Source organism: Engraulis encrasicolus, chromosome 16, assembly GCF_034702125.1.
Source record: "Engraulis encrasicolus isolate BLACKSEA-1 chromosome 16, IST_EnEncr_1.0, whole genome shotgun sequence".
Taxonomy (NCBI): Eukaryota; Metazoa; Chordata; class Actinopteri; order Clupeiformes; family Engraulidae; genus Engraulis; species Engraulis encrasicolus.
Window position 1 is genome coordinate 43,261,263 of NC_085872.1, and position 20,968 is coordinate 43,282,230.

The 20,968-nt window shown below is 41.8% G+C and overlaps 1 protein-coding gene across 3 annotated transcripts; it reads right to left on the reverse strand.

Annotated features, from left to right (window-relative positions):
- Positions 1-535: 535 nt before the first annotated feature.
- pcmtd1 (protein-L-isoaspartate (D-aspartate) O-methyltransferase domain containing 1) lies at positions 536-20,048 on the reverse strand. Of its 3 annotated transcripts, none has more exons than XM_063220507.1 (7): positions 19,897-20,048; positions 18,305-18,420; positions 10,695-11,173; positions 6,569-6,671; positions 6,240-6,411; positions 2,853-2,976; positions 536-1,023 (listed from the first exon to the last, which is right to left on the reverse strand). In XM_063220507.1, the coding sequence occupies exons 3-7, from the start codon at positions 10,999-11,001 to the stop codon at positions 635-637; spliced, it is 1,095 nt and encodes a 364-aa protein (XP_063076577.1). In that variant the 5' UTR covers positions 11,002-11,173; positions 18,305-18,420; positions 19,897-20,048; the 3' UTR covers positions 536-634. The 3 variants fall into 3 exon arrangements, with proteins under 3 accessions (XP_063076577.1, XP_063076578.1, XP_063076579.1); XM_063220508.1 differs by lacking the exon at positions 19,897-20,048 and adding an exon at positions 19,813-19,888; XM_063220509.1 differs by lacking the exon at positions 19,897-20,048 and adding an exon at positions 19,202-19,786.
- Between the last annotated feature and the right edge of the window lie 920 nt (positions 20,049-20,968).

The following is a 20,968-nucleotide window of genomic DNA, read 5'->3' on the forward strand; positions in this document are numbered from 1 at the left end:
CTGTGATTAAAGCTTTAAAAAACATCTTCTAGACTCGTCATTGACTAACATTGACTGAAAGTTGTGTATAGTATACTGAAATACGTGCCGCCTGTTTTCTGACATAATCATAAAAAACCTTGCCCAGTGGAAAATGTGAATGCCTTACAGAACACACATCATCACATTTTCACCACCCAGAAACAGAAGTAGAATAGAATAAAATAAAATTAAGTAAAATAATGCTACATCATCCAAGAAATTAAGAAAATCAACTCATCAGATAGGTACTTAGACCGTGGAAAGTGCATTTGTGTATGTCCACCCATCTGAGAGTCTGTCATTTTTGTGTATCAGTGCACGTGTGCATGTGTGCGTTGAGTGGAGTGAGGGGATGCTGAAACACATTGAGTTGCGTGTGTCCGTGTGTGTGTGTGTGAGAGAGAGAGAGAGATAGATTAAGAGAAAGAGGGAAAGAGAGAGAGAGAGAGAGAGAGAGAGAGAGAGAGAGGGGAGAGAGAGAGAGAGAGAGAGAAAGAGAGAGGGGAGAGAGAGAGAGAGAGAGAGAGAGAGAGAGAGAGAAAGAAAGAATGAAAGAAAGAAAGAGAGAAACAGAGACAGAGATAGACAGAGAATGAGTGCCTCAGCCCCCTAGTCACTTCTCCCGGTAGTGGAGCAGGTAGGCCTTGAGGGCGTCGGGCAGGGGCAGGCTGAGGATCTTCTCTCTCAGCAGGTTGACGCGCGGCTCCTCTGGCTTCAGCGGCTGCTCCTCACCCCCTTCCTTCTCGTCCTCGTCCTCGTCCTCCTCCACCTCCTCCTTGATCTCCTGCTCCGCGCGGTCCTCCTCCTCGCTCTCCATGGGCTGCGGGATCAGCTGGTTGCCCACAAACACGTAGGTGCTGATGCGTCCCCGTCGGCAGCGTCGCCTCCTGCGCTTGTGGGGTGCGCGCTGCGTGGTGGGGTTGGTCTCCTCGATCAGGCTGCGGAGCGCGCGGCGGATGTAGATGCGCGACAGGTCCTGCAGGCTCCGGATGGAGATGGGAGCTGGAGTTGGGGGGGACAAATGTCACAGAGAATGGGCCTCCTGAGTTATTTCTGCCTGAATCATTTGCCATGATCTTCGAATACGTATGCATTAACTTAATCTTCCACACAACATTAAATACTGTTACAAAGAGTGCCTTAAAAGGCTCTGTGAGTAATGGATCGCGGTAAAGGCTTTGGGGTGTTCGCTATAGGCAAATTTTGTCTGCCTTAATGTGATTATAGTCAAGTGGAACTCAAAGGTTTGATGTATGAATTCAGTATTCAGCTGTTACAATGACTTGGGTGACGGATCAGTCTTCACTACTACAAACCGGACACCTCGGAGCAGCATCTGCCACCTGGAGGCGGAAGATTGAAGTGCAGTGAGACATTACAATTATGAGCTGGAAAATGTCTTTGGCAGTTGATTGAAACTGCACTCGTGGGTGAAATGCAATGTAGTCAAGTACCTTTAGTGCTTTTGGTCACATTTAAACAGAAGTATTTAAACATCTCTTGAATTCCACTGGATAATGTGCCTGTTCTTAGTGTATGTAAGGAAATAAAGACAAGGACAGTTTTTAATGGACTTGATCCAAAAGGCCTCGGGTATTTTTTTTTTTTACATGGATCCTATAACTCCTATAAGGTCACGATAAATTATGTACTGCAGTTTTATAGTTCACAGTTTAATAGGATTGTTTCTCAGAGATTATATTAAATACTATATTTCACAATTGTTGACCAGACCTTGAAATTATTTGCGGCACACCTAGTACATACAGCAATGGCTTTTATAACGTGTAAAATCTCTGCTTAAGCAACTCTAAGATAAGTACTGGTCTCATTACATCTAACTCTTAAATCACTGGACAGGATTTTGTTGCCCGATGTAAAGTAGTGTTTTATTCCAAGTGTTTTGTGCGTAAAACAAAAGGCATAGCAATATTTAGCCACGTCTATAGACTATAATTACAGTTAATTTGTGGCAAACATGCAAGGCGAGGAACATTGTTTATTGACACTTGTTGCCCCAATTTGCAGTTAATTGGTAGTACAAACAACAGACTGTCAAGTTTGAAGCCCACATCCATGGTACTTGACGTAAGCTGCTAGCAAGTAACAGATAACATTTATTGGGGAATTGGAAATTACTTTGTAAGTGAGGTCAAAGGAGAGAGAAACAGAATTGAGCTAATTAAATTTCAGCAACCAGTGTCACTCAACAATGTTCCACCGCTACAGCGTAAATGTTGTGACTAGCCTACCTTTGGTTACCAATAAAGTAAACTGAACTGAACTGAACTATCTAACAAGGATGGTCAAAGCAGGACACAAGGTCTGATTACGCTTCACATGATGATGCAACAAAATATCAAATTCATTAGAAGGGGCACAGGGGTAAAATGTAAGTAAAATGGACAGTGAAGTGCACAATACAAAAAGTGAAACAAGATACGCCTGTATTAGTGGTTTGTTCCCAAATGTACTACTGTACATGAATGATGGGATTAACTGATGCATCTTAGTACCAGACATGTGATATAAATCTGCATCTATTGAAGACAGAGAGACTATCCTAAGCAGCCCAATTGGGCGGGAAACCGCCCAATCTGGCAACACTGACTGCACTAGAGAGCCTCTGCAGCATGGCAACAAAAGCGAAGAGAAGCAATGCGGAGCCCTACATCATAGACTGTTTGGTATATGGTTTTAGGCATACAATTATTTTTTTACAAAGGCACAGCAGACTTCTGAAAAATGGAATCAGCAAGTTTTGCTGGACTACATTGTGCTGATTTAAAAAACAAAGGAAAAAAAAAAACAAAGAAAAAAAACAGACTTACGGAGTTCAACTGTTTCTGGTTTGCTGCCTTCAGCTCTGTTCTGTTGGACGAGAGGTGCAAAGGAGACGGCCAGGATGTCCTTGCTCTCCCAGGAGCTCTGGCCAGTCCGGGTGATCTGAGTTAACTGCAGCGATACACAGAGACAGACAGCGAGCCATAAGAACACCTGGCATGATATGATTTCCCACAGGCACTATAGCTAAATAGGTTTAAGAGAGCAGTTGTCGGTTGGTGTGGCAGCACTGAAACACGGCACAACAAGCATATGTGACTGCAGACTTGGGAACATTTAATAATGGGCAGTAGTTCAGATGTGGACCTGTCCAAATCAGTCCTTTTCAACTTGAGTTGCCTACATTTTTTCATGTAGACATCTGTATGTTGCTGATGCAATACACCACAGGAGTCTAATCTACTTACAATAGGCTATGGCAGTGTTTCTCAACCTTTTTTAGGCGAGGCACCCTTTCAATTCATGAAAAATCTCAAGGCACCCCAAACCAACAAGCCGTAACATGGTATCGCATCCGATACCACACAAGCTTAGAAAAGTAACACATTTGGAGACGTTGCAGCTTTATCTCAGACAGGCTATGTGTAGGCCATACTGTGGTGACCTAAATTTAATTTATTGTGTGTAAATGGTGGATGAAAGATTCCACTGACTAAGCATTAATTTATTAATTTAGACAAATTTGGTCAATTTCACATAACGTCAGCCACGTTTCCGCAGCACCCCTGAGGGTGAGAAACACTGGGCTATGGCATTTATAGTATCTGCAGAAGAAACAGTAATTGCAAAAGAAGGATCTAGAAATGTGTTACATGTACTATTCAATGTACAAGACACAGAAACGACACTTTTTGCTCTACGTTAATATTTTTGCTACACAGTTTAGCTGCAAACCTATTTGGTCTTATTGCTTTTACAAGTGCCCCCATGTTAACTATGGAAAGCAATAGTGAAAATAAAATACGCAATCAAACAGCATACTGCTCTGTATTTAAATGAACCAATTGAACACGTCATCAAAGACAAACAAAGACCTGCTCTATGTATTGCCTACTGGCTGAAGTGCTCACTGAAACACAATCACAGCCATTTTTTCTCCCTCATCAACATGCAAAATGTACAGTAAATCGGCAATAAATGTGGTCACAACAAAACAGTGCTGAATGCATTGCTTTTCTATATGCAGAGAAGGTATTGTAATTAAAATCACTTCAACTGCACTGCAGTTAGCCCACTCAAACCAGGGTGTGTTTACTGAAATACAATAGACATATTACCTACTCCATCAGTGGAAGCAGTGCCTCTATTTAATACAAAACAATGCATTGTTAAAATACATTGGGGGTTTTTCAGAGCATATCTACTGGCACCCTTTCGTAATGAGACACAGTGCTTTTTACAGCATATGCATAATGACAGTGCAGGTACTTACAGAAGTGATTTGCTGGTGAAAAAAAATCCAGAAAAGCTCAGTTAATAATGCCACATCACATTCAAATATCCTGGAATGTCTGGCCACACATGGCAGCGAGATGACTAGTCCTTCTCACAGTTATCTTGTAATCTAAATGCAGTATAACGGCACAGTAGAAACACCTCTTATCCATTCCAAGTGTCACCTTTGCATGGGTGAGGCATAAATGCATCTTTGGTGTTTGTATTGTGTGCTGTGGTGTGCTACGTCACAATGATTCACTGTGTTTGGCATCTAGCAACCAGGCATCCTCACCATGCTCAGTCGAAGGGATCACACTAATATCTTGAAAATAGTCTCTCAGTCCTTTTACTGTATGTGATCTAATGCAGTTGTGCAGCATCCAGCGTATGCAGCATGCATTTTTGCCATCTTGATGATCACCTTGTTTTTCTTTCTATGAGACTTTCTTCACTAAATGGTAAAGCACCTTGATAGCCTCCACTTGGTGAAAAAGCAGCTGTTAACTGTTTGCCTGTGGTTTGGGCATAGTAGCTTCCTTCATTATCAAATACAATAAAGTATCCTTTTCACTACAATGAGATAAAAAAAACACTTTGATAAAACATTTTGTGTGTATTGCATTTCAAAGAACAATGCTTAACACTGTTATTACTGTCATTACCATGTTGATACTACTGTACCGTACGTGAGGGTTTGTTCAGGCAGACAATTACCTGACAAGGCACAATGAATTGTGATTACATTCCTGTTATTTGAAGGACAACACCGGAGCAGCACAGATGTATTTCTTTGTGTTTTTATTCAAGTGCACAACATGACTAACGTTTCGATGGTTAGACCATCTTCATCAGAGTCCATGGACTCTGATGAAGATGGTCTAACCATCGAAACGTTAGTCATGTTGTGCACTTGAATAAAAACACAAAGAAATACATCTGTGCTGCTCCGGTGTTGTCCTTCAAGTGAAGATTTCCTGCCTCTCTCCCGTCGATGCACCAGATGATAAAGCAGAAGCGCGAGGAACTACCCTTTTGTTTGTACATTCCAGTTATGTTTGTAGGCAAGGGAATACAGGTCATGTTCTCCCATTATTTTCCCACATTTACTCTATTATTCTCTGCATATGTACCAATACATTACCGTTCATATTGTCACATCTTCAGTTACATAAGCACCAATGTAAATGTGCAGGCATACCGTATAACCTTCTCAGGCAGAATCACAGTATACCTCACACTACGCAGACCTCCTAGCTATTCTCTGCCCTACAGCAGGCATGATAATTTAAACCAGGTGTTCAGAGCTCCTCTGAGGTCAGCTTTGGCCCCATGTTCACGTACTCAGTCACCGGTAGCGCCCGACATCCAACCCAATTTGTGTGGGAGCCTTAGAGTACAGCAGAGGTTGCGACTACAGCAATTAATCAAAGCCTGAGATGCTCCTTTCTGCCTGTATGACCATGTGCTGCTCTGGCTAGTCCTGTCCCCATTAACTTCCTCATAGCATTAGGGATGTAAATAAAATCGAAATGTATCGATGTATCGGAAGTATCGGTCAGTGATTTAATCGAATCGCATCGTAGGACATTCTTAAGAATCGAAAACAATGGAATCGCTGGCCCCTGTGCAATGCCCTAGCTCCATAACACAATAGTAGTGGAAAAGTAATTGGAAAAAATCGAATCGAACCGAATCGCATCGTATTGTGTGGAATTCTTAAGTATCGAAAAAAAATCGAATCCCTGATTTTAGAAATCGATACCGTATCGTATCACCATGAAGGCTGTGATTTACATCCCTACATAGCATATCGCCCTTCTAGTCATCAAACAGCAGTCCATTACAATGCCCAAAAGAAACAAACAAACATCAAAGACAGAATGGACACCTGCGCTGAACATCTTCACTGCAGTGAGCGGGGATGAATGTGTCTTTACCTGGTCTTCAATTGGCACAACAAGGATGCCGCCGACTTTCAGCATGATTTTCATGTATTCCTCGTGGTCCTTCTGGACTCCTGCTCCACAGTAAATGCGGTCATATTGGTGACTGTCAGAGGAGATTTCTAGACAGTTTCCCACCACAAATTTTGGCTCGCAAAATTCAAATCTGCAATGAAAAGGCAGGACGTAAACAGACAAAAGTCACGAGATATTAGATGAAAAATAAAATCACGGTGAGAATACCGTTTTACATCTGATATCATTTACAAAAGCCATGAAGCAGTGTATGTCTGTGTTAAAATGCAAAGGTCTGTTTTACTCACTTGTCAAAGCTATCACTGTTTCTAATGAAACTATCCAGTCTCTCCTTGGCATACTCCACCACATCCTTGTGCAGTTCAATGCCATGGTTCACTCCAAAAGGACCTGAAAGCCAGTGTAAAACAGTTAACTGTCAGAACATGAATCTGTGCACTGTAATGGAACAAGCTTAAGGTTTAACATTTGGATAGCATATGCCTCACCAGAGAAGAATCTAATTTGGGCAGCCATATGTAAACCTGCAGTACAGTGCACAAGTACACTGTATTTGTCAGTCACAGTGTCTGTGCCATCTGCTTCTCAAACAGATCACATATCACTCAGCTACCTTAAGGCAAGAAAACACGGAGATGCCATGCATTTTTATCTTCAGATATACTCAGGACTGGGCTGAGACCGAAAAGTGGCCCGGGCATTCTTAGCATAGAACGGCCCCGAACATGCATAGGCCACATTCATAATCAAGTACATCTTGACTGGCTGAATCCACTGTTGGATTGCCACGATGGACCAATGGGCCTCCCCCTCTAATTTGTGGGCCAATCCCCAGGAAACAACCACAACAACAACAGTATCAGCCCCTGGGGACTGTCAGCCCACCGGGAAAATGCCCTGTATGCCAGATTACCAGTCCAGTCCTGGATATACTGTAGGAACCATCTTGATTGAAATTCATCAAACGTGAACAAGCTAAATAGTTAATCGTAGTAAAACTGAAATAACATCAATCATATCCTGTTGGATAGAATTATAAGTATGTTCAAGGCGATACCTTTTCCAAATGAGAATCACTCAGGAAACTCTCAACATGCATTTCATTTTGATCAGGCACTGCTGCACATGGGTGGTGCTGATATCACCACACCACAGAACTGCACAGTCCAAATTGTTTTATATACAGTCCCAGGAAAAAGTTTGTACACCCTTTGAAATTTCTTACATTTCAGTCAAAATTTATCATAAAACATGGTCTGATCTTCCCGGAAATCTCAAGAAGGAACAATCAGAGTCTGCTTTAACTAATTCCACACAAACATTAAGATGTTATCATATTTTTATTGGCCATAAGGCTATAACATTCACAGGAGAGCAAGGCATAAGTAAGTACACCCTTGCATTAAATAGGTTTTAACCGTCAGTTAGTTGCAATATCCTCAACCAGACTTGTCATGTAGTTGCAGATCAGATTAACAAAACAATCTGGATGTATCCTGTCTCCCTCTTCTTTAGAGAACTGCCTCTCGTCAGCAAGGTTTCTGGGATGTCTGGAGTGCATAGCTTTATTGACTTCATGCCATATAATCTCAATTGTTTTTAGTCAGGGCTTTGACTGGACTATTCCAGAATGTGTATTTCATTGTTATGAAGCCATTCTAATGTCGATTTGCTTCTAAAATATGAGTTGTTGTCACATTTCAGCACCCATCCTCTTATGTGCTTCAACTGTGTGACAGACTTCCTCACGTTTTTTCTGTAAAATATCACAATAAACTTGAGTTCATTGCTCCACTGATAATAGCAAACAAGGCAGCAAGGTAGCCGCATATAATGATGCTCCCGCCACCATACTCAGAAGTGGAGACGTAACCAAGAATAACTAAAAATGGGGTTCATTCTGCCAATCTAAAAATAATGGGGTTTCTGTCCCAAAAAATATTGCTGCACCTTTGGGGTTTGCGAAAAAGTATTTATATGCTTCAAAAAATTACAGCTAAATATTCTGTAGACCAAAGTTGAAACCAAAGTTGATTTTTTTCAGGAGAACACATAGTATCATGTTTGGAGGAGAACTGGAGAACCACACCTTCACCAAAAAATCATCTCCACCTTTGAGTATGGTGGCAGGAGCATCATTATATGCGGCTATCTTGGTGCCTCAGGCCCTTGTCAGTTTGCTATTATCAGTGGAACAATGAACTCATAAGTTAATTGATATATTTTACAGAAAAAAATGTGAGGTAGTCTGTCACACAGTTGAAGCACACAAGAGGATGGGTGCTGAAATGGGACAACAACCCATATTTTAGAAGCAAATCGACTTGAAATGACTTCATAACAATGAAATACACATTCTGGAATAGTCCAGTCAAAGCCCTGACCCAAAAACATTGAGATGATATGGCATGAACTCATGAAAGCTATTCACTTCAGACATCCCAGAAACCGAACTGAAGTGGGGCAGTTTTGTAAAGAGGAGGGAGACAACATACATCCAGATTGTTTTGTTAATCTGATCTGCAGCTACAGGAAACATCTGGTTGAGGTTATTGCGACTAACTTAGGGTTAAAACCTATTGAATGCAAGGGTGTACTTACTTATGCCTTTCTGTCCAGTGAATGTTTACATCTTATGGCCAATGCAAATATGTAAACTTGTAAATGTTTGGGTTGAATTAGTTAAAGCAGACTATGGTTGTTCCTTCTTGTGATTTCCGGAAAGATCAGACCATGCTTTATGACCAATTTTGACAGAAATGTAAAAAATTTCAAAGGGTGTACAAACTTTTTCCTGGGACTGTATATATATATCGACACGACAATGAAGGATCCAGACTTATCTTCAAGAGAAAAGGCAGTGCCCTTTAAAAGATGTATTTGGTACGCTGTCTAGTGAATTGTATCAAAGGGTTTTTCTAGCAGCTTGTTGAAAGCACAAAAAAAGATTCTAATGTTTAAACGTATTCCAGGCTTTGTGGTTGGGAAAAACATAGTGTTGCAGATCCAAGCCATTCTCAACTCCTGCCTACAACCATGAAGCCTGTGAGGCAGTGTAATTAATTGTCTATTGATCTGAAACATCAACAGCCCGGTCGCTTGAGGTTCCCTTCATCTCACACAAATCTCTCTCCTTTCACTGAAGATTTCAGCGGTGAGGAAAGCCTCAGAGTTTTGTGGAAGTCCAGAGGCTGCAAAGTACATAGTTTGGTGGTTGTCTGGTGGTCAGTGATCTGGACTTACAAAACAACAGACAGAAATTGATTCCGAGGAATTCTCCCTATTGTAAGTTCACTAAGAGTCATGTTGAACGTGAGCAGAGATTCTTTAAGTATATAGAGGTATGCCAACATAATAGGTTGCTATGGGCACCTAACATGACCAGGTTCCGGTCTGCCTAAAGGGACGTGTCATAATACTCCTAGCTTTGAATAGAACAGTCCTCAGGTCTACCTAGGTCTGCCTAAAGGGGGATTTTCCCCCCAATAATAGAACCCGGAAACAATGGGCCAATGGAACCTCTCTCTCTCTACTCTCTCTGACGTGAGTGTCTACACAGTATTAAATACCAGTCAGTGAAGCTGAGCCAAAGTCTGTGTCTTTGATGCAGCTAAACCACTTGTTTTGTTCCTACTAGTACCTTTGAATTACAGTGTTCAACAAACTGCTTCACCTGACATTTTTCCTTAAGCTGAGATGTTACTTTCAAATGTAAGTGGGTGACATTAACAGCCAATATTTTTAGAACACTAAACAGTATAATACTATTTAACACAGCACATAATGATAAAGACCCAATGTCACTGACATTTTTTCCAAATCACTCTGACCTTCTACAACAAGAGAGAAGAGAGTGCTGGAATCCACATTGTAGAACCCTGTCTCTCTGTGCTGCCGTGTGGTTTTTAAGATGCTGGTGTCGGAGAGGCCATCCACAATCTTGCCACTTCTTACCTGACTGATTTTCTACAAAATTGCTATCCCCTCTCACTCCTTTCCTTCCTTCCTTCTCCTCCTCCTCCTCCTTCCTCTCGGTCCCCTCTGCCCGCCCGCCTCAGTACCATTGGGAGAAGAGCTTTCAGATGCTCTGCTTCCCAGCTCTGCAATGCCCTTCCCTCTGGCATCCGTAATATTGACTCCCTACCCCTGTTCACATCCAGACTCAAAACTCATCTGTTTCATTATGACTTTTTAAACTCTACTTTGTTTTCTCTTCTGTTTACATTCTCTGAGCTTTTAATGAGTCTTGTTTTTACTATTAGTCTAGTCGTGATTTAATGAACCCGGAAATGTTGAGTACTCTAAAGTTTTGTATGGAATTTAGCTTGTTTATCTTTGTATAGCGTGTGTATAGTGTTTTGAAAGGTGCTCATAAATAAAATGCAATATTATTTTTATTTAATGTACTGTTACCCAGGATGAGGCCGACCATGGTGCTCAGGTAGCCTGTGCCGCTACCCAGGTTGAGGAAGGAAAGTCCCTGGCGAAGCGTGAGGGCCTCCATCACCTCGGAGTAGATGCACGGCGCCGATAGGTGTAGGTTGCCATTTTTCCAGGCCAGGTCCTTGTACGCGTTCTCCCTGTAGGTGTCCAAGTAGTAGTCACCGCGGTCGACTGCGCGGAACGCTTGCTCCACCCGTTCCGAGCGGATGTACTTTGCCTCCTTGAGATTGTCAATCAAGTCATCATTGTCCTCTCCGGCGCTGACAGCTCCTCCCATGATGACTGAGACGCCGAAAGAAAGCAGATGTAGACGCGAGCCACCCCCCTCCCAAAGCAACGTTTCAGTGGCAGGCCAGGCCTCACATGGGGAGAGCGTGAACAGAGGTAGGAGCAGCTGCTGCAGGCTCTTTCAGACTGCAATCTCAAACAGGCAGTGCCGCCAGGAACAGCTAAAACACAAGGGAGAAGATGGAAGAAAATAAGGCAATATATTAATAATAATAATAATACATTGTGGTAGAAAACTATATTCATTTATAAGACAATATTGGTTGTTTGTTTCCCTCGTACATCGTTTCCTCTTTAATAGACTTCATTATATCATGGCAATAAGCGTATCATTGTAAAAAAGGAGAACCCCCTGAAGCAAATTGTCCCAATGAGCCATGAGAGTTTGCATTGCCGCCTACAAATAAGCCCAGGAAGACACCAGCACTCAGTTCATCCTCACTAAAGTAATGGAGAAAAAAGTACTCTGTTTAAAATGAGGAAGCAACGAGAGAGAGAGAGAGAGAGAGTACCATAAAACACTGCATTCAGATGAGATGAATAATTGGAACATGTATGTCCATTTGTGTCGAGACAGATTTTTATGCTTTTGAGCCTGTTCGTGTTCGCCATGTTTTGAGTTTTTATAACCCGTCACCATGTGTCTTGCCTGTTTTTCATAATTAGTTTTTTTTCTCCTGTCCTGTGCTTTTTAAGTCCCCGCTACTGTGTTACACAATTAATCTTTCATGTATCTTTGCTGATCTGCTGTTTGTATTCATGTCAGTACTCTCTGGTTCTTTGCAGTATTTTTCACTCACCTCATTGGTGATTTGTGCTTTACTCGTTGTGATTACAAATTCCTGTGCAGTCATGCGCTTTGGTTTTAAGGAATGACCTGTGCTTGTTTTATGGTTATTGTATTTGGGTCCTAAAACCACTTAGCAATGTACTGTAGCAGAATGGGCCGAGCTCTGAAATGCCCAGCAAAGATGACCCTCTCTGGTCTGGTATTTTATGAGAGGATTTTTTTGGTGATGGGGAGGGATTGTAAGGCCTTTCTTTTGTCTGAGACTGATAGAAGTTGTATGGAACATATGCTCTGCCACTGGGGTTCCTCTACAGATGTTTACAATTCCACACTGTCAGTTTCCATATGGACCCCATACCTCACTGAGTAAGGTAGCCTGGTGAGCCCCTCCATGGCCCCTCGGCCACTGCTTCCCACGTCTGAGGGGGAACTCACTTAATAGTAGAGATGCACCGGATCCAAGATCCAGTTCCGGATCAGGCAGCATAATAGGGTTTTTCACAGGATCCGGATCCGGTTCCAGGATCCAGGATCCGGTAGCCGAGACTTTTCAGTCAGTCTTTCACAACCCCAAACGCTGCATGGAGTGAAAGCCCTTTGGAAGCAGCCTTTGCAGGCAGCGTGGCAGTAAGCCAATGAGTCTAAAAAATAGTTTGAGCCAACGTGATAAAAAAGGGCCCACGTGTGTGAGTAGGCTATGTGTTTCAACCCTTTCGTAGGATCCGGTATCCGGTTCCAGATCCGGCAGGATCTTAAGCAGTGGATCCGGTATCCGGCAGGATCCTAAAAATCAGGATCCGGTGCATCTCTACTTAATAGGTCTACCTGGCTCAGCCCTCCACTCCCACCCTGACTGAGTCGACCTCTTGGGACGAGGGGACCGCAGAGGAAGTCAGAGCTGTCAGAGCTCTGCCACCCTGCCGGTTGACAACATACCTGAGCTCCGACTGGCTACACCTGTGCTACTTTTTAAACATGTATATACAGGTATATTGGGGGCTTTTTGCCTTTATCACTTATCAGGGTTTCCGCCACATTCATTTCACTTCGCTATGCCCCGCCCCCCTCGGAAAAATTCGGAGTCCTGTCAGGGTTCTAGCAAGCGCAAACTTGCGTTGGGCTACGGCCCCTTACGCTATGATTTTGGACCGCTTACAGAGTAAAGGCGTCCTGTCTGACATTGATCTGCCTTTATTGTACAAATAAATACAGTGGGCTATCGCCCTTCTGCCAAACTTGACACTTTTCTGTGGATTTTTTACGGTTTTTAGTCATCTCTGTGAGCGATATCTCTCAGCGCTATACAGGGTCGGAAATGGCACCTTGGCTCTCAGAGCTCTGCCACCCTGCCGGTTGACAACATACCTGAGCTCCGACTGGCTACATCTGTGCTACTTTTTAAACATGTATATACAGGTATATTGGGGGCTTTTTGCCTTAATCACGTATGATGGGACAGTGAGGACAATGACAGCAAGCAAGTGGGGAGAAAGAGACGGGGAAGGGTCAGTAAAGGATCCGGGCCGGAATCGAACCTGGGTCCGCCGTGTAGCAGACGAGGGCCCTACCATTAATGCCACAGTAGGGACGCTGCACCTGTGCTACCGATGATCCTCAATTATTTGTAAGGTTTTCTGGACATGGAAGAAAAGCTCCTTTCTGTAGAGATTTTTTTCGTTGTACACAAGAAGAGAACTATTAATCTGCTTTTTTGTTAAACTATGAGCTTTACATGAATGCCATTGTGAGGAAGTATCATTGCATCGGTGTGTGTGTGTGTGTGTGTGTGTGTGTGTGTGTGTGTGTGTGTGTGTGTGTGTGTGTGTGTGTGTGTACTCTACTTTACAAAAAAACCCTAACTAACCCTTCTCTGCATCTGCACTTGTTGTTCTGTATATTTCCTGTGCACTTTGTATCTGCTAGTGATGTTGGCTATGATTATGTCCTCGTTTGTAAGTCGCTTTGGTTATAAAGCGTCTGCCAAATGCAATGTAATGTAATAATGTAAAAGATTAATATTCGTCGTGCTTTTGCATACAGCTCTGCGCTATACATCTAAAAGATGATTTGGGGGAAAAGGGAGCAGGGTGGAGGTTAATTTGCTGAAATTAAAATAGTCAAGAAAACCCCATGAATTACATTGTGCATCCAATGGACAGTGTGTCATAACCTATATATTAAATGACTGCTTTTTGTCTTGGCGCACCCGGGCCTAAGCAGTCATAACCTCTTCTTCACTAATAAAACAGCCAGGGCAATCTTTGTCCTACTTTTTTCTACACCTCCCCAAATTGCTGTCCTTTGAGTTTTCTGCAGTAAAAATAATGCAGAGAAAATTGGGTCAGACCATTTTTCTCCCCTAAGCCAGACAGGCTGACAGTGAATCTATACCGCCCCTGGCATTAGGTAGCTTACCCTAACATGCGTCAAAGAATGTTTATCTGAAATACATGCAGAAAAAATATTGTGCTTAATCCTGGAGACAACTGTTGTTAAGGTTTTAAAATATGAGTTTCACCACACACAATTTCACATAGGGATATTTCATTGCCTTTAGTTGTTTTCTCATATAAAGTGAAACAAACACATGAAGTGGTTGAATATGCGTTCACAAACATAACCAAAACGCATACCAAGGGAACACTTACGGGACAAATATAAAAGCTTTTTATGACACATCAGCCTCAATGAAAAATCAGGGGACCAATTATCATTGCTGATGCTTATTTTGTGTACTCTAGTTTTAAAAAATACTTGGAATGTAAAAATGTTCATTTACAGCCGCGGACAAAATTGGGAGACCACCTCGACATTAGGGACCGTTCGTTATTTATTTTTGGGTTCACCGGAAGAAAATAGGGGAGGGTCGTGTCATTTTTTTCATTGCTGCGGGGAGGGTCATCAAAGTTTTTAAGCTCGCTAGGGGAGGGTCATCCAAAAATGTTTATTACAAAAAGCATTTCAAAGTAGCCTTGTTTGTTTTATGTTTCAATGTAACATAGCCTCAGAAACGGCCCTTTCGCTAAGCAACGTTGGTCAATCAACGTCAAAAATAAGGCAGAATAAGGCTATTTCTTAATTCTCCCTAGGGGAGGGTCATGCATTTTTTTGACGGCGTCGTGGGGAGGGTCATCAAAGTTTTGAAGCTCGCTAGGGGAGGGTCATGCAAAATTTGACGAACAAAGGTGGTCATCTTCCGACGACCCCGGAATTAAATAACGAACAGTCCCTTAGCAGTTTTTCTGGTTTTACTACTTGTAGCCATGTGTTTCAAGAAATGGAACATTGTCGTTTCATTCATTCAATAAAATACTGACACAAATTCCACTGAATTTTGAATCAAAATATTGTCATTTACATCACTTATTTGCCGAGAGTAACAAATGGTCAAAATAAAAATGTTTTCAGACCTCAAAATGCAAAGAATAAAAGATGATATTCACTTTAAAACAACATAATAGTAATGTTTTAACAAAGAACGAGTTCAGAAATCAATATCAGGTAGAATAAGCCTGGATTTTTATCACAGCCTTCATATATCTTGGCATGCTCTCCACCAGTCTTTAACATCATTCTTGTATGACTTAATTCCACTCGGTGCAAAGATTCAAGTAGCTGAGCTTTGTTTGATGGCTTGTGACCACCGTTCTTCCTTTTGATCACATTTCAGGGGTTTCCCATGGGACTCAGGCCTGGAGATTGGGCAGACCATGACAGGCTCTTGACCAAGCTGTGTGGAGCATTGTCCTGCTGAAAAAGACAGTCCTAAGAGTTGGGGGGCATTGTCAGAGTAGAGGGGAGCAAGTTTTCTTCCAAGATAACTTTGTTTTTCTCTTCAATAGCCTGCCATTCGCACAGATGAATCTGACCATTTCCAGCCTTGCTGAAGCACCCTCAGATAATCACCTATTCTCTGCTAAATTTTATAGCAGGTGCATTTTATAGCAACACTGTGGTTTTTAGACCTCCCCAGGTCTCTATCTAACCATTACTTCAACAGGTGTTAGATTGGATGTTAAATTTGTCCAAGGACAGGTGATGATCTGAGGGAGCTTCAGCAAGGCCAGAATAGGGCAGATTCTTTGTTTTTGTTAAGGGCACGCTACTGAAGCCAAATACATAGTTATCTTGGACCAAAACTTGCCTCCTTCTGTTCTGACAATGCCCCTGAACTCTGAAGACTGTTGCCATGTAGTTTAGTCAACCAAGGTGTGAATGGAGTACCACTAGATCAATACCCTGCCATGGACACCCCAATCTCCAGGCAGTTGTCCCATGTAAAACACCTGATAAAAAGGAAAAAAGGTGGTCACAAGCCATCAAACAAAGCTCAGCAACTTGAATCTTTGCACCGGGGGTGGAATTAAATCATTCAAGAATGATGTAAACGACTGGAGGAGAGTATGCATGAAAGCAGTGAGTAAAAACCAGGGTTATTCTACCTAATATTGATTTCTGAGCTCTTCCTAAGTTAAAACATTAGTATTATGACGTTTTAAAAGTGAATATCATCTTGTTTTCTTTTCCATTTTTAGGGCCTGAAAACATTGCATATTTTGTATTATTTTGACCATTTGTAACTTTCTGCAAATAAATGCTCTAAAGGACAATATTTTAATTTAATCCAAATCAGAGGAAATGTTGTAGCTTATAGAATGAAACAATGTTAATTTTACTGAAACACATGGCTATAAGTAGTAAAACCAAGAAAAATCTAATTTCAAAGTGGTCTCTCAATTTTTTTCAGCGGTTATACTATATACGTTTAGTTTTATAGAGATATTCTTGATCAGATACCTTTTTTGTTGTTGTTTGGAGTAAATGGTGAGTGTATAAAGATGTTGTTCATATTGAAAGTTTAACATTAAAGGAATACTTAACTGACAAGTTTGTTATTGTATTTATATGTGTATGTATATCCTGTATGTATGTATGTATGTATACCCATCCTTTACACTTTTTCTTATTTTTCCACTCTAATTCCCTAATATTGATCATAGGTCTTTGACATCAGTGCTTATGTATATTCATGCTTGGATTTGATAATATAAAGCAGAAGATAGCAATGCCAATATCTTTCAAATAATCTTCAAAAACATTGCCACATAATAGCATTAGCCACACTGCACTCTGCTTAACTCTACCATCACAACCTGAATGTCATAGGAGACATTAAAGAGATGAGAGGAACATTGAGATTGTGTCATTGGGAACACATGTGCTGACTTTTATTTTAAAAGAATAGGACTTCGTACAATATGTACTATAATAATTATACAATTATGTAATTAGTAAACTCCAACTTGACTGATTGTTTTATGAGCTACTTCAGTGTTACTCCATATCTGCATCTACATAATAGAAGGGACACACCACCCTCTCTTCTGACCTACTTTCACGACAGAATGTTACAGGTTCTTGTAATGACCTTTACAGAATTCATACATCATCCTTCTGTTAGTAGAGACATTTCTGGTTTCAGTAGAGGAGAAGTATCCCTGTGGCATGGTGTTCCTACTGCCTACTTCACAACTGGGATTTTATTTCTAGAAAGATTAGAATCGTTATGTTGATGAAATATTCTAGGCTGGCGATGCCATCCTTTGTACTCCACCCAAAGATTTTGGCACCGCACCAAATCTGGCGAAACTGATTGGTTAAGGTAACAATATTCACACTTTTGTTTTGTTATTTGTATGCTTCTGCGACACTATATCGTAACAGTCATGTTAATAAAACACAATATGGGTTTTAATTTGAATTCGGAACTCCAATAAATTTAAATGGCAGAGTAAGCTTTCAAGATCAGACCATCTCCCACCCTCCACGGAGACGGATTCCCCTTAGCTTTCGCCAGACTGTTTGACGGAGTCAACAGTCAGCTTCGCCCAGGCTAGAAATATGCACCCACTGCTAAATCTATATTTAAATACATTTATTTCTTCATATTAATATTTAATGTTACCCTCTGCCGTTTTTGTGGCGCCCACCAACAAGCCTGTCTGAAAATCACGTCCCTCATTTTCCATAAAGGTTTGTCTTTTTGGGACTGATCTTACAGTATATAACATCTGCTGTAGGCCAGAGAGTGGTGTTTCATGTACCCACACATTAAGTCATGTTCAGAGGGACATTTCAACATCCGTGTCCTATGCTTAAGCACCTGATTCAAATACTGTAACCTTTTTGGAATATTTACTGTACATTCTGTTATTTAATACTCTGACTCATATCGAAAACAAAATGTCTAAATAAGCAGAGGATCTTTAACCATGTATGACACCCAGTAATGATCTCTTTCAGCATACCAACTGAAGTGTTAAACCGTTTTATCAAATAGTGTAAATGCGCTGCGAGCCAGTGTAGATAGCATTAAGTAGTGACGGAAAAGAGGTGTGATTCTCTGAGAGGCTCAGTGAGAGTGTGCCAGTGTGGCCCTGGTTGACCCAGAGGGTCACAGGAGGCAAGGACTGGAGTGGGGTTGACAAGAGGACATACATACCCACAGCACAGCGCCTGCCAGGAGAGTGTCCTGTTACGAGACGACGAGGAAACCCACTGCACTAGGTGGTGGTGAGGTGAATGATGTGGGCCACGGATTCCAGGCACAACACCCGCCTGCAATCACACGCACAGTGAAATCAGATACATAAACAGAAGCGTCGACCAATGAACAGAGAGCAGGAACTAGTGAGTGGAAGGCCATGTGTTTGCACAATGCATGCACATAACATATGGCATGACTGCAGTATGATAGGCCAAACTTGTGCAACACTGGTAAACATGGATAACAGGAATAGTTATTATTAGTAACATTAGGCCTATCTAAACAAAACTGAGGTTGCAACAGACTACCAAAACATTTACAAGGGTAAGTTACATTGTGGCAAATAGTCTTTGCCAATTCATAATCCCTTATAGGCCTACAACCCATCATTCCCATGAAAACTGAGTTTCTGAGATGATCTTCACAGGTGCATTACAGTATGTTCTTTTTAACTGTGTTCTTGCAAGAAAATTGAGGCGTTCTGTGTCAATGTTGATCTTTGGTAGTGGGGCAAACCTGCATCATACCAGAGTGGTACAGCAGAGGGCAGAGTCAAGGCGCAGGAGAATCGTGCAGCAGCTACTGTAGCCTACTCTGCATGCAGATAAAAACAACGCAGTTCAGAATCAGACAGATTTCAAGCAGTCATGCCTGCTGCCACATCCGCACTGTGTGCGGGCCCAGCAGAAACAAAGCAGAAGCACAGTGACAGTGAGAGCAGAGTCTGGTAACTAATTCACGTCGCCAGATGGAATGATGTTGCAATTTAAAAGTCAATCCCTTCTGCTCAGTGAAATGCTTGATGTAACGACGAGTGTCTCAACTGTACAGAATATCTCACATTTTACAAACCTCTGCTAAGCTGCTAGTTCTTGTTAGCAGGCTACGGTGCGTGCGCACGCAGAAAGAACTAGCAGATACTTGGACGAGAACAGCGCACTTTAGGAAGATGGTTTTATAACAGTTAGCAGGCTAACAGGCTAGCTTGCAACTTGAGAAATTGAAATGTTTACTGTCAATAAAACGACTAACAGCAGTGTCATTCACATTTCAACACAGTCCACCCGGTATGAACTTTGATATTGATATGACGATCACGAAATAAGTGTATGTGGCGTGATTAAATACAAGGTGAGATTAAGTCAAACAGATGGGGGAAACCGTAACACCATCACGTATGTAAGGCTATTCTTTGCTGAACACTTCATTCTGATTTTAACAGAACAGGAGTTAAGAATAGACCAGCTGCCATGAGATAATCGCTTACTCGGCTAGGCTACTGCAATTAGGTACGCGATGCTACTTTGTTAGGTAGGCTCCTCTCTCGCATCCAGTCCACAAAGATTCTGTTACCTGTCGTGACATTTTGGTTATTATTTACAGTCGACAGATGTGCACAGTAGTGTTTGGGGCTAAAGGCAATGTAGCACAATAATGATGTTCGTCAACTTGAGACCACTAACTTGAGTAGGCAACAACAGCATGACGATTCTCCTCTCTGAAACGACACAAACAAAATGTCGACATCAACACACAACTCCACAAACCTTATTGACTCGTGCCAGCCGCAGTCAGATGGGTGAATTGAGTGATGTGCATTTCTGTGGCATTCTTGCAAGACTCTTCCGTACCGCTGCACAGCTCACATAATAAATATAATTCTTCTTCGATGAGGGTCGATTGCCGCTGTCTTTTCTTCAGGAACAGCTGAGAGGATGTAAACAGATGTCACGTGGTTATAGGCTAATCAAAACAGACCAGACAGAAACGTTTTCGCGGGATGACAAGAATAGAATTCTGCTTCGATCGCATCCTCACCTGGCCAGGGGCCCAAAAACAAGCTGTTAAATATGTGTTTTGGAGGACCTCTTGCTGTTTTGAAGGCACGACAACATGACAGGCACGAAGACGAATGTCTTGTAATGACCTACTCAGAGAGTATCTCAACACTTAACCCTAATCCACTGCCTCAGCTGTGAAGACGAGTGTCGCAGAGAGATGTGCCTGTTACCTGTCCTTGCGTGACTTGGGAGAAAATGACAGCTGAGCTGACCAGGCTACAATGATTTAGCGAAACAGAGCTCGCAAGCCTATTTGGCCCTGCAGAATGCACGCAGTCTATTCACAACTGTAGGCCTATAATAGGCCTATACAACCTTTCAGCCAGTTAGCCCAAAACCTATTCCTACCCAAATCAAACTATTAAATGAAATATTAAAGTATGCTACTAGACTAGTAGGTTGGACAAAGGGAGAGTGATGGTTGTGTGAAATATTTTACAGTAGGCCTACAAAGCATTACAAAAGTGTGTCAGCATGGTTCAGCACTTTTATGATAGCCTACCTAAATGGAAATTAGGCTACAACAATATTGAATGCCATTGCCCTGCCTTATGTGCCAAGCAGTTTCGTATTCACTCCCCACCCCACTCTTGTCAACACCAACCCTTGACAAACTAACTATAAACGAATATGAATATGAAGGCATAGGCCTATGTTGATTACCCATGTTTGTTGGGCTTGATCCAATGTAGGCTACCATCCCCTGTGCACAAAGGTGTAATTCAGAAGGCTTGTGATATGATGAATTACTTGAATTTCACACCAAGAGATGTTATTA

Bases quoted from the DNA above. Each gene is read 5' to 3' on its own strand.
- pcmtd1 (XM_063220507.1), bottom strand. From the start codon at position 11,001: ATGGGAGGAGCTGTCAGCGCCGGAGAGGACAATGATGACTTGATTGAC. The intron at 6,672-10,694 runs GTAACAGTACAT...ACTGGCTTTCAG, and splicing joins CATGGTCGGCCTCATCCTGG to GTCCTTTTGGAGTGAACCAT. The intron at 2,977-6,239 runs GTAAAGACACAT...GTATCGCTGCAG, and splicing joins TTGTGCCAATTGAAGACCAG to TTAACTCAGATCACCCGGAC.